Below are 13,299 nucleotides of genomic sequence, written 5' to 3'. Positions count from 1 at the left end.
TTCTAAGGGTTCATCCCCAATATATCTTTTCAAAATCTAACATTTCCACCATCTCACACCATAACACACCCTTATCCTTCCGAACACCCCACCTCCATTTGAAACTAGTTTACTTAAACATTAATATCTCCCACTAAGACTAAAATAAAAGTTGCTCTCTTTTGCTTTCTCTCATCATACCAAACAACTATTTCCCTACAATATTCAACAAAAATAAATTCAAAGAAAAAATTTACTCATGTGTAGGACTTCCATTAACTACTACATGTCTATTTCTCTTGAAAACCCATCATTTGCAGCTAATGTGTTATGCAATAAATGTCTCCCTCTTATAAAAGCACTTTGCCTTTGGTCCATCATGTTACCCAACACCCTTTTTAATAGAATAAAAACAACTTTTGCAAGTATCTTGTAGATAAATTCCACCAAAGAAATCAATCTAAATTTCCTAAATGGTGTGGATTTTTCCACCTTAAGAATGAGTTGAACAAAAGAAAAATTAGTAACTGAAGGAAACACTCCATTATCATTAGACATCCTCTTCCAACAAAGCTTTTACAAATTTAAACTTAAGTTAGGCTTATTTCCTCCTTGTTTACTGAACATTTCTTGAAAAAAAAAAAACTTTACTTTCTCCTTTACTTTTTGGCCTCTTCTACCCACTCTCCCAACAACCTCAACCCCCCTCAATCTATTTTTCTTTCTCTCTCTAATTCACCTAACAATGAAATAGTTTTCAGTTTCTATCACCTTCCATAATCCACCCCTCTTAATTTTTGTCTAATTAAAGACATGTTGTACAAGGTGACCTTCCAAAATTCTTCTTGGAGTTCAAATTTTCTCTTCCTATCTTTATCTCGTAATTCCTCACCATCTTCTTCTATTTTTCTAGATCATTAATTTTTGTTCTACTTCATATTTCCATTGTCGTCTTTTTTTTAACATGTCTTCTTTGTAAACTCCCATAGTGTTTCATATTCCACTTTTTCAAACATTTCCTTAACCCCTTCGATTGTTCTTTTAAAAAAACACAATTCACCCCACACCTCCAACTCCTTCCAAATAGTCTCTAACATTTATCCAAATGTACTTAGTCAACGACCCTGGACACTAATCATTGCATGATCTAGGAATGACACATTGTACAAATTGTGGCCAAGACACGAGCCAATTTTTTTATACAAACACTTAACCATTTGGTTTATCCCATATAAATTTCTTCTTATGAAAAACATATCTTTCAATTAATAAATATGTTGAAATCTCTACTATCTCTTCTTTCACCTAACACTTCACTTCTACCATCTCTTTTCATATGACCTTTCTCACACTATTAAAATTACCAATCACACCAAGATTGAATAGAGATATTGACCTTTTCTTCTTTTAACTCACTCCATAGTCTTCTTTTCTAAACTATCACATGAAGAATATACATTTACAAGAAATACTCCATTATTGCTTTTCTTCCAATTTCCAACTAAGCCCAAGAATCGGCTTCCCTCAACATTCAAACTTATTAGCCATGATCAAAACTTTTGAGTCCTATATAATTAAAAAAGACCACCTTGTGTAAATATGACTAGAGAAGAATCTAATAAAGAAGGAAAGTAGGAACTTCAAGAATAAATACAATATTCAAGGAAAAAGAAAAGAAAAAAAAGAAATAAAGAAGATTCCATGAAGTTTCCCAGAAAGATTCAACAGGTGGGTCGGAAGAAGTGGAAGAATATGCAAGGAATGTCTCAAATTTTGTATACTCTTATATCATAGGATATTCATTGATTCTCTTGAAATATTATACAATTCAAGAGTCACCAAGAGACACGTGTAGAACGAAATTCATAACTGTAGAATTCATGTCATTTTCATAAGTGTAATGATGGTTGTAACTACTTTAGATGGTTCATGACCTTTCCATGTGCCACATGTGCTTCTTGGAAGTGTAATGAAAGTAACATTTTTCTTTCCCTAATTTCAAGGAACCACTCATGTGCTAGGACTAATTAGGAATTAACTAAGTGTTAAACATATGATTAGTTAAATTAATTTTATCTTAAGTAGTCTTATATTTACTTTTGAGTTTCTTAATGTTTCTAAACACTTTAGAGACGTCTTTTCCTTTTCAAAACCATGGCATGCTCCTTATAAAAGAGATTCAACCTCTCTTGTAAAAACACTTTTGAAGATTGAATGAAATTCTTCTTGTGAGTTCACTTTGAAAGTCTTGAGAGTTCTCTACTCTTAACTTGGTTCTTATCTTGAGAATCTTTCTCAAGTGGTAAATCTTCCTTCACTTATCCTTTGGGATTCATCACAAAGGTGATGTATTCTTTTCCACTTCCAAGTATCAATCCATTTTATAAATTCTCTTGCAAGAATGTTCTTGTTTTCCACATTGTTTTTTGTGAGTGATGAATTTGATTCACCATAGAACATGCTTCGACCAACTTCTTCTTCTCCAACACTTCTTGAATTGATCAAGATCCTTCCAATCTTCTAAGGTTTACATCACCACCTAAGACTTTTATAGATGGTGTTGTTTCCCAACACAAATCATTTCCTCCTAAAAGCAACACACACAAGCGTTCATCCACCAGTCCCTTCTTTATTTCTTGTATGCAGGCATATTGTACTTCTTCCTTTTGTAGAATTTGTTGATATGGAAGTTTGAAGCTTTAAGATATATTTCATACTTCAAGTGTACAAATTGTTTATAAACTTGTTTATCTTGAATACATAACCCTAGGTGAGATTGAATCACTAAGTGATGAAGTAAAATAAAGTAAATAATTTGTTTATAGTACATTTCATAACTTGGTTTTTTCAAAGTAGTAAAAGAAATAATATCTTAAATGTAAAGAAATAAATAAGTTAAACTCATGAAATAGTAATGTGTGTTAGTCTGTAATAAAACTTAATTGTTTAGTTATTGTCTTATTGACTTAATAGCTCAAACATTATCAGAGACATCTGCATTATGAATTCCAAATATTTATAGTCACATGAGAATTTAAACAAAAGGGACTCTCAAATTCATTTAATGGTGAAAACCTGAATACAGTTTAAATGATGTCTTAACACGCATATTTTACAATTTCTTTTCTCAATTAACTCGTGAACCATAAACTACACTTAAACTTTAGTTTACTAAGAGCTTTATTTCAAAATAGGTATAAATACCTTATTCGTCCCTACATTTAGGGTCAATATTCAATTTATTACAATGATTTTAAAAAAAATCAATTTGGTTTCTATGTTTTTTAAAATGTATCTAAATTGATCATTTTTGTTAAGTCGCACCTTACGGCGTCAAGTGCGATCCCCCGGTGATGATGACGACGACGACATGTTTTATAGAGATATGCATACAATTTCGAAGGTTCTTGATGAAGACAATGATTGTGATTTTCTGGAGGTAGGCTTTTTTTTTCTGGCGTGATGTTGATTAACTAGCAATTAAAAAATCCTAATCCCTAATTATAATTCAAAAAAAACTAATCTCCAATTAATTTTTCACTAAACTAATCTCTCAATTCACATCACTTGACACCTCACACCTCACAAAACACCCTATCCCACTTCTCTCTGCCATATAAGCAGCCCTTAACGCCGTAAGGTGCAACTTAACAGGAATGACTAATTTGGATATATTTTAAAAAACATAGGAACCAAATTGATTTTTTTAAAACCATTGTACTAAATTGAATATTGACCCTAAATATAAGGACGAATAAGGTAATTATACCTTCAAAATAAAAGAAAACATAAATTTTGAACAACTCACGTCAAATAGTTCATAAAGCATGGTAATATATAAAAGATTCCTCTACAAGTAACCTATATTAAAAAATAACTGATAAGGTTCAAAAACAATATCTATCTTTAAAAAAATATTATGAAGGTTAATGAAATTGTATATATTTTATATTATGAATTTATAATAAAAATAGTAATTATACATTCATATATATTAGGATTTTTATTTTATTTTAATCAAATAACATTTGTTACAAACAATTAGACAAGTGTAGTGTTTATAAAATTTAGTAAAATTAACTTTGATGAGTTAGGAGTTTCATTTTTTTTAATCCCATGAGCTTATAGTTTGAGATTTATTTAGGGATTGATTATGGATGTACTTTTTTTTCTTTAAATATTTTAGCTCTTTTTAACTTCTGAAAATGATGTTAAAAAGTAATTATTGACCATAAAATAACTGAAGAATAAAAAACTATGCAACAACTAGGGACAAAAGAGTAGTTTTAATAACTAGATTGGATTAGATTAGGAAAAAAACATTAGTTGAGATATGTTTTTGTTTGAAAGTTATAAAATATTTAGTATAGCAACTAATGTGAGTTGCTTTATTAAATATTTCGTTAATATTTAATTAGGTCCCAAATGTCTTTCAAGTGATATTTTCATTTTTTTCATTTATGCAAATTTAACACTACTGCAAAAACGTGAAATCCATAATATATTAATTGTTACAACATTACCATTGTAAGTAAAATGATGTTTCACATTAATTGTCTTCTAATCGATATGATTTGATATATTTTATATCGGTTAACTTTCTACGACCAATGTAATACTATTTTCTACATTAGTATGTAATCGATATTAAATGTTCAAACAACATAGGTAAAAAGATCTTTGTTACAATAATGTAACACGGTATTTGGAAATTTTAATTACATTTTAAAAAATTTTAATTGATAATTTTCTTTTTACAGTGTAATATAAACCTTGAACCCACTTTTCCATACCTTATTATTTCTCTTTATTTTAATTTAATATATATTTGAATGTGGAGTCTTTAATTTTTATAAATATATAATGACTCTATTTACATCAAATTTTAAATTGTTAAAGATAAGAATGATAAAAATAATTAAATAAAATTATTTTTAGCCAAAATAAGTTATAGAATTTTTAAATGAAAATGTTAAGCACAAATTGTACCGTCTGATATCTCGATCTTCCGATTAAGTCAATTTAGTTCCTAAAATTAAGAACAGTCAATCATATTTGAATTCGTCTCTCGGACATAATAGATGTGATTGTCCTCAAATTTTCGTATTCATTACAAGAATCTAATCAAAACTTTAATCATGGATTAGATTGATAAACAAACTAAAATTACATATTAATAAGAGGGTTGGACCTAAACAGGAGCAATGGTCACTAAGGTCCACTACAAAAAAATATAAATAAGCATCCAAATTAGGTTGAATAGCTTACTCATTAAGACACCATATTTACTTAAGTATTAAAGTGTATTTGTAGGTACACTCATCACCAAGATCGAGAAGATGAAGTTGAGAGGACGAAATTAAGAAGATGAAGTTGAGAGATCAAAATCGAAAGAACGAAACCAAGAGAATGAAATCAAGAATTCTATATAATCAGATCTAAAGGATAAGCATGAGGGACCTAAGCAAGTAACGAGTGTTGTTCTCACCGGTTGGCTCTGATGACAAGCTCTAACTCCGTCTATCTCTGCTGAAATCTGCTCTTCCCTTTGTTCGCTAGAACGTAACTCCATTGAAACAGAGGGGGCCCTACCTATTGATTGCACTCCGACGATCAAATCAGTACAAGGCTTATAAGAATCAATAAGTAACAAGTTTCAGTCTTAGAAACAACATATCTTAACCTGGGGACTCAAGTCCCTTTTATAGCTTACCTTTTGCAACAACTTTCTATCACGAGAATCTAATCTCAACTGAAAGCATACTCAGCAAGAGAATATTCTGTTTAGGGGCACACTCTTTTGGTGCTGCAACAGAACGAAATCTTTCCTCCAGGGAGTGTATAAAATAATAACAGAATAACCACCAGGGCACCAATCATTTACCAGCATTAGGGATCCAGTCTGTTTACATAGGCACCCTCGACGTGGTGCTATGCTATCTTTCATTATACATGCAACCTAACCTCTAGATGCCCTAACACACGTGGGCTTAGGTTTAAAAGAAAACACTTAGCTTATACCCCATAAGTACCAAGCGCACCCCTAGGTCCACAATTACCCTTCGCTAGCCACCTAGTCTTACGTATGAAGGATTACTTTATTTATACAAAAATGGACCTATACATGCATCTGAGACCCAATCACATGGTCCAAGAACCGAGCTGACCTGCATATGCCATGCACCGAGGTCCAACCACCGAGTGCTGAACGATGAGGGCTCTAGTTCGGTAAGTGTGTATCCAGACTCTATTTGATCTTTGCAAGAACACTAATAATTTTATTAAATAAAAAAAGAAATTTAAATTCATATATTTTAAATTCACAAGAAAATTAAAAAAAAACATATATCATAAAAAAATTATTAAAATTGGTAGTATTGGAACATCAATATTACTTATTATGTTGATCATCGTATCTAAAAGCCTAAAATGTTATTTATATAAATAAGAGTTAAAAATAACCAATAAGAGAAATAAATCAAAACTCATTTTCCAAATATAAAAAAAGTATAAAGAATTATATAAGTAAAGCTTTGAAATTCCTTTTTCATATATAAAAAATTGAGAAATCGTCTATAATATATAATAATAATAATAATATTCAAAACTTATTATATATATAAGATGGTAATGTCAATTCGTCCCATTTTGATTTTTTCAACATTTGATGTAGAAAAAATGACTCAACATGAAGTAAGAATTACGGGCTAATAAGTTTAGCCTATCTTGAATAAATTTTGTATTGACCTGAACAAATTTAAGAGAAATAAAAAACAAATAATTTCTTTTTGATAATCTCAAAGATACAAAATAAAGATTTATGACAAGAATTTAAAATGAAAATTTATAAATTACTTGATGACATAGTAAATAAAAATAAAAATATTCAAATTCAAATTCAAATTTTATATAATAATAAAATATAAAAACAATAAAAAGTTAACTAAACTCGCTTGTCTTGTAGCTTACCCATGATCCACAAGTTAAGTGAGGAACATATACGCAGATTAATGGAATTATCCACAATTGAATGAGACGTATACACAGATTAGTGAAGGTAAATGTTACGTTTAATATGCATCTTTTAAATACAATCCACACACTACATACTACAAGCAGGTTGCATTCATTTTCATTATCTCAATTTATAAATAAAACTCATCCCCAGTTTTAAAACTAGGTACATCAAATCTATGATTATAATAAATGAGTAATCTGTAAAGAATGTGGTAGAAGCTTCAAAACAAGTCAATCACCTATATCCAATTTTTAAAGGAATATTGTTGCCTTTAAAAATAGGAGATTTCAATAGTCTACACATCTCAATCAACCTTGCAATAATTATAATAGCATTATCAAACAACATACAGTGCAGCAGAACCACTAAATCCATAAGAAATAACAAGTTCATTCAAACATCTATGCTATCTCCAAAACAAAACTGCAGCAACATGAAAAACATTACATAAAACTCCCACCCTACGATCTTCCCCTTCCCCTGAAACCCCCACCCCTAGGAGGACCACCTCTACCACCCCTTGGGCCACCTCTTCCACGAAAACCACCACCTCCACGAAAACCGCCACCACCACCTCCACGAAAACCTCTGCCTCCACCACGTCCTCCTCCACCTCTACCACCCTGTGCTTGTCCCCTGCAACAAAAACAGGCCACTCAAGTTAACTGGAATGACTCCAAACCATTTTAAAGCAAGTGAAAGCAGAATTTCAAAAAGCCATAGTACTGAAAAATGCACCAACTAAAAGCCATAGTTAAAGGAAGAAACATTTTGCTCAGTGATTGTTAACGAAATTAACTTTACAACAATTCACAAATAATTAATTTGATAGAAAAGAGTAAAGAATCCTATTTTTAGGACTGTAAACACCAACCAAGACTTCCATACTCACTTTCAAATTGTAGCTGTGCAGCAAGAATCCATTGTTCTATGTAATAATAGAAGCATCACATACTTACAACAAAATAAAACAGCGTTTTGCAAACTGCTAACTTAAGTAATCATGAACAAAACATTGTTTAAGGCATGGACAACATACACCAAAAACAACCTATGAAACAATTCGTATTTCAAAATTCACTTAAAGCAATAATGTGGCATGGATAGTAAAAAAACATGTAGCCATAAACCAAAAAAAATCAGATTCACCACAAACAAAAAATAAAGTGCAAGGACAATCAGAAACATACATAGAAGGAAAATTAATTGGACACTGATTCACCCATATTCATCTCCATATACAACACATCAATGAGAAAACTAAATGCATGATACTTATAAAGGTTAATTTTTTGGCAAAGAGATGCAAAGAGGCCATACTTGGGTTGTGGAAGAAATCTTGCAAGAGGTAACAGTTTCCTTGGGTCAATGTAAAACTTGTCACCAGCTGAATAAGAGGTAGCAACAATCCCTTCCATCATTTTAACCGAGAAGTACTGCAAGTTTACAGAGAAACCACCATAACATCACTACTCCATTCCAAAACAAAAGCAACCAACGGGTTAAAAAACAGAAAAAGAAAGAAACCCACAGATTCGTTGATGGGGCCGAATATTTCATCAACTTTCCCAATCTGAGTCATGTTTTTCAGATAGATAGGAGCATTGAAAAATGGAATTTTCTCGTTCGTAAGCTTCGTCACTGCATCTCCCTCACACGCATGCATAAACGTTGCAACCTCTGCATACACCAAACACCACTAAAAGATTAGAGACCAACACCAAAATAAGATAAAATAAAAAATAAATAAAAATTATTTTTCATAACCATGTTAGTTATATTCTTTCACAGAAAATTATAGACAAAATCGTTTCGCCAGAAGCAAAATCAACAAAGCAGGATACTTTTCAGGCTTCAGACACTGTCCGTTAAATACCCAACAGAAAAAGAAGAAATTGAAACGTTTCTTAAGTTCCATAATGGAAGAAAAAACAACCTACGACTTCGGAGGGTGGCCCTTCGTCGCGAAAACCGCCGCGTCCTCCACCGCCACGACCAAATCCACCTCTACCGCGACCGCCGCCGTCGCGGCCACCTCTGAAACCGCCACTGTCGCGGCCACCTCTGAAACCTCCACCGCGCCCACCGCCTCTGGGGGGTCTCATTGTTTAGTGATCAGAGAATGCAGCCACACAGAGGGTTGCCAAGCCAACGTTTGGAGGGTTTAGGGTTTTTGGGGGCAACGCTGACGAAAATAGGTTTTTGGGGGCAACGCTGACGAAAATAGGTTTTTGAAGAGAGAGGAATACCTCAATGTTTGGGCCGGGCTTTCTTGGGACTAAAATACATTATTATTAAGCTTTTGCTTCCTGCACCCCATTTTCCACCACCGCCTAAACCTCCATTTTCCATCGCACATTACACTTTTGGGGAAAAGAATAAGAAGACAGAGAGTGTTATTCTACTAAGTTCATTCCAAAAAGCTATTATTTACATTTTGAAAACTGTTTTTTAAAATATTTGTTATGCATTGAACTCAACGTAAACAAATTTTCAATGTATTTTATCCAAAATAAAAATATGTTTATAGGAAGAATAATATATTTGTAAAAAAAATGGGGTATAACAAAAAAATGTAAAAATAGCAATAGCCCCGCACATAGAGTAGCACCTATGGCCCATTTGAGAATGATCTCTGCCTCCAATTTTTGTGAAGTAAATAAATAAAAATAAAATAAATAGTCAATATAATCTCTGAAGCTGAAACTATTATTTGTTGTCACTTTAATCCTTAAATTTAACAAAAACAATTATAAAAATGTCAAAAATTAATCTGTGTGGCTCAAATTGGTCTTACTAAATCTCAATTACATAACACAAAACAATTAATGACACTCATAAAGAAAAGTATTAGTTTTTCTAGTATATAGCAATATGTGGTATGGAAGGACCAAAATGTTTCTTTTCTTAGTTATTTTTGTTCTTAGTTATTTCATTTCTTTTCTTTATCTTAAGAAACTCATATATTAAGTGACTTTTTTATATCTTCCTTTATTTATGATAATCTAAGACTCCATCTTCTTCTTGCTAAGGTCAGGCATAGCGTCTAAAAAGAATAATGTCACTAATCATCATACTTATTACATCAACAACTTTTAACATATACTACTAATTACCAAATAGTAAAGAAGATGAATCATGTTCAGTATTTTTTTTCCAAACAAAAGTTTTATCTTCACCTTATAATTTAATCTAAATCTTGAGTTCAGTTAAAATTCTTAAATTTTTGTAATATTTTAAAAGTTCTTACATGAAACTAAAGTTACAACGTATAAATACTCATTTTACGATAAAATTGAATTTTTTTGAATTAACATCATTGTATTGTCTGAACGTAATCGGTTTCATTATGTTTGGATATTTAACTAATGCAGGTCGATTCAAATCGGTAAGGTTTCGATAAAGACGTCATTTGTAACTTCTATTATTTATTATGATTATACTTGTTTATTTAGAATATTTATTTATTTAACATACGCTTTGATTGAAAAAAGGGAAGTGAGATATTTTGTGTATCACCTCCCTTGATAAACGCTTGATTTAAAAACCAGTTAGAGGATTTGTTATGATTTCCCGAAAAAAGAAGGATCAACAACGTTACAAAATGATACAAACCATCTCGACAAGCAGATGACTAAAGACACAACAGACACTTCACAATTAAGTCAGTCATCTCAGCATCCAAGACAAGGTCCTACCAAACTTTAGAAGGACCTTTGCAGAGGAAGAACTGGACATAAGCTAGAGCATCAGATGTTCTTTTTTCTGGTCTTTTTAAAAGACAAGTTTATATAAATAAATTGAGCTCACCTTGGGGTCCAAATAGAATAATAAGCTAGAGTAGGGTGTGTTTCGTAATTTGAGTAAGGTGTGCTAGTAATTTGAGTAGGGTATGCTTAGTAAATTAGGCTTGTGTCAATGTCACCTTTCATTACATGTGCACCTAGGTTTAGGGTTTCTTTGACCTACCTTCTAGAAGGTTTCTCAAAAATGGCACTCCTACCCCTCTCACTCTTGCTCCCCAAGTCACCCTCTCCTATATAAAGGGTACATTGCCTCATGAATTTTTACAATTGAAATTGAATAGAAAAGAATCTCTGTTTGAGTGATTAGTACGCTTTGTCTCCTAAAGTTCTTGGGTTTTATCTTGAGTGTAGTGCACATCAAGTGGCGGTTCCTCACCATTCATCTTGGAACAATCCACCATTCCAAGTGGTGTGATTCTTTGCTCCATTTTGCATAAGCTTTCTTCATCTTTTTTTCCTTTCTTATTTGCGCCATTTCTATTCCTTTTTATGTCCTTGGGTTATTCCATCTTGTTTCTTTCCATTATATGTTTTTATTTTTGCACCTCATCATCATCAACACCATATAATTGTGTTTTTCTCTTTGTCCTCTAGAAGTGAACCTTCACACTTACGTAACCACTTGGTTAAGTTCATGTCCAAAGGAAATCTTCTTTGGGTTTCTCACCATAATTGCTAATTCAAAAATCCTAAACAAAGTGAAACCCATAAAATGTGCAGTCCTAAAATCAACTCACATCATGTGGTAATCAAAGCATGGTTTTAATTGTACTTATCTTTTTTGAGTTAATTTTCTGCTTTAAAATTCCAACACATTTGAATCATGTTTTTACCTTCCAGGAATTTAAATTTCGCTTTTATCTTTAAGCACCTTTAAATTTCGCCTTTAAATTTTTGTCATTTACAAATCCTCCTTTTTATTCATTAAGCACTTTAAATTCTGCTTTTGAATTATTTTGTGTCAATTTTTTTCCTTACCTCTTTTGCTTGAGTCTTATGTTCTTAGTGTTCTAGGAGTCTTAAATCCATTATGTTTATCTTGATTTTAATTGTGAAGAACTAAAAACAAATTAGAAGTTGTTTGAGTAGTGGTTGATTTAATTCCAAACATAAAATGCAAGTATTCATATGAATTGAATCCCAGCTCAATATCTTTTTTGAAAATTGAAAAGTGAATTCAAATATGCATGAAGAAAAAAAAAAGAATATGGAAATTTTGAATCCATAAAAATAAAGACAAAAACAAATTGAGTGCATTCACATTTCAAATTCCAATCACTAAAGAGGATTCTAAGTATATGGCAAATTGTTTTCATACTTGTGGAATTTCATCCCTCTTACTTTTACAATTTCTAAGAAAATCAAATTTCATACTTAAAGGTTAAGTAAGTTTCTTTGAGTCTTAAAAGTGTTTTTCTTGTTTATCTTGTTTAAGTTTTGTCATCATCTAAATTCCATGTTGGTTTTAGCTTTCTTTCTTTCAACTTTTCTTGCTTGTCTTTAAATTCTCTTAAAGTTTTGTTGGGGATTCTTTGCATGAGCAAGTGATAAGAGATTTGATCTCTTTCACTTAAAGTGTTGCTACTAAGTGTTGACCCTTTGGCGTTTTTGAAAACCTTTATTGAGTGATTCTACCATTTTTTCCATCTTTTACTAAGTAGTCGAGTGATACATGTGAGTGACTGCATTATTTGTTGTTAAAAACTAATTGTTTAATTTTTGTTATGCACAAATATGCATATTTATCTTCAGGGGAATCTTCCAAACCACAATCTCCTCAAAAGGCACGTCTTTTGGGGGGGCTTGAGGATACCAAGAAGAGCTTGGCCCACAAGGAAGAGGAAATGCGACAACTAATGGAAAAGATGCAAAGGCTAGATGATACATAAGCGAGATAAAACTGCGAGAGGAGATGGGAGCCTATAAGAGATACAAGACATTACATGCAATATGGAAGTCAAGAAGAAGAGGATTGGAGAGTGCAAAATTATGAAGCTAGGCGCCATTATCAACAACCAAAGAAGACCCTACCTTTTGTAAAATTACCTAGTTTTAATGGGGATAATGACCCAAATGTATTTCTAGGATGGGAAGGTAAGGTAGAACAAACTTTTAATGTGTATGAGATTGAAGAGGACCAAAAGGTTAAGTTAGCTTTCGTAGAATTTGAGGACTGTGCCATGCAATGGTGGCATCAAACTGTAATGGACATTGGGCTAAACAATAGGTCAATCGTGGTCCTTTAGAGTGATTTAAAGTTATGCATGCGCGCGGTTTGTTCCTCCTCACTATAGGAAGGAACTCTTGTTGAAGCTCCAACAACTTCATCAAGGATCCATGAGTGTAGACGAGTATTCCAAAGATTTAGAAGTAACTTTGACTAAATTAATATGCATGAAAGTGAAGAATCAAAGATTTTTAGATTTGTGAGTGGATTATAGAGAGAAATATAAGATGTTGTAGAATTATATGAGTATACTTCTTTGAAAAAATTGG

The 13,299-nt window shown here is 31.9% G+C and overlaps 1 protein-coding gene across 1 annotated transcript; it reads right to left on the bottom strand.

Moving 5' to 3' along the window:
• Positions 1–7,301: 7,301 nt before the first annotated feature.
• On the bottom strand, positions 7,302–9,207 carry LOC137813854 (putative H/ACA ribonucleoprotein complex subunit 1-like protein 1). The gene is made up of 4 exons (XM_068616299.1): positions 8,934–9,207; positions 8,529–8,677; positions 8,318–8,433; positions 7,302–7,633 (listed from the first exon to the last, which is right to left on the bottom strand). The coding sequence occupies exons 1-4, from the start codon at positions 9,100–9,102 to the stop codon at positions 7,459–7,461; spliced, it is 609 nt and encodes a 202-aa protein (XP_068472400.1). The 5' UTR covers positions 9,103–9,207; the 3' UTR covers positions 7,302–7,458.
• Positions 9,208–13,299: the final 4,092 nt, after the last annotated feature.

This window comes from Phaseolus vulgaris, chromosome 1 (genome assembly GCF_000499845.2).
Source record: "Phaseolus vulgaris cultivar G19833 chromosome 1, P. vulgaris v2.0, whole genome shotgun sequence".
Classification (NCBI taxonomy): Eukaryota; Viridiplantae; Streptophyta; class Magnoliopsida; order Fabales; family Fabaceae; genus Phaseolus; species Phaseolus vulgaris.
Note: the sequence above shows the minus strand (reverse complement) of the source record. Positions and strands in the feature narration are given on the sequence as shown.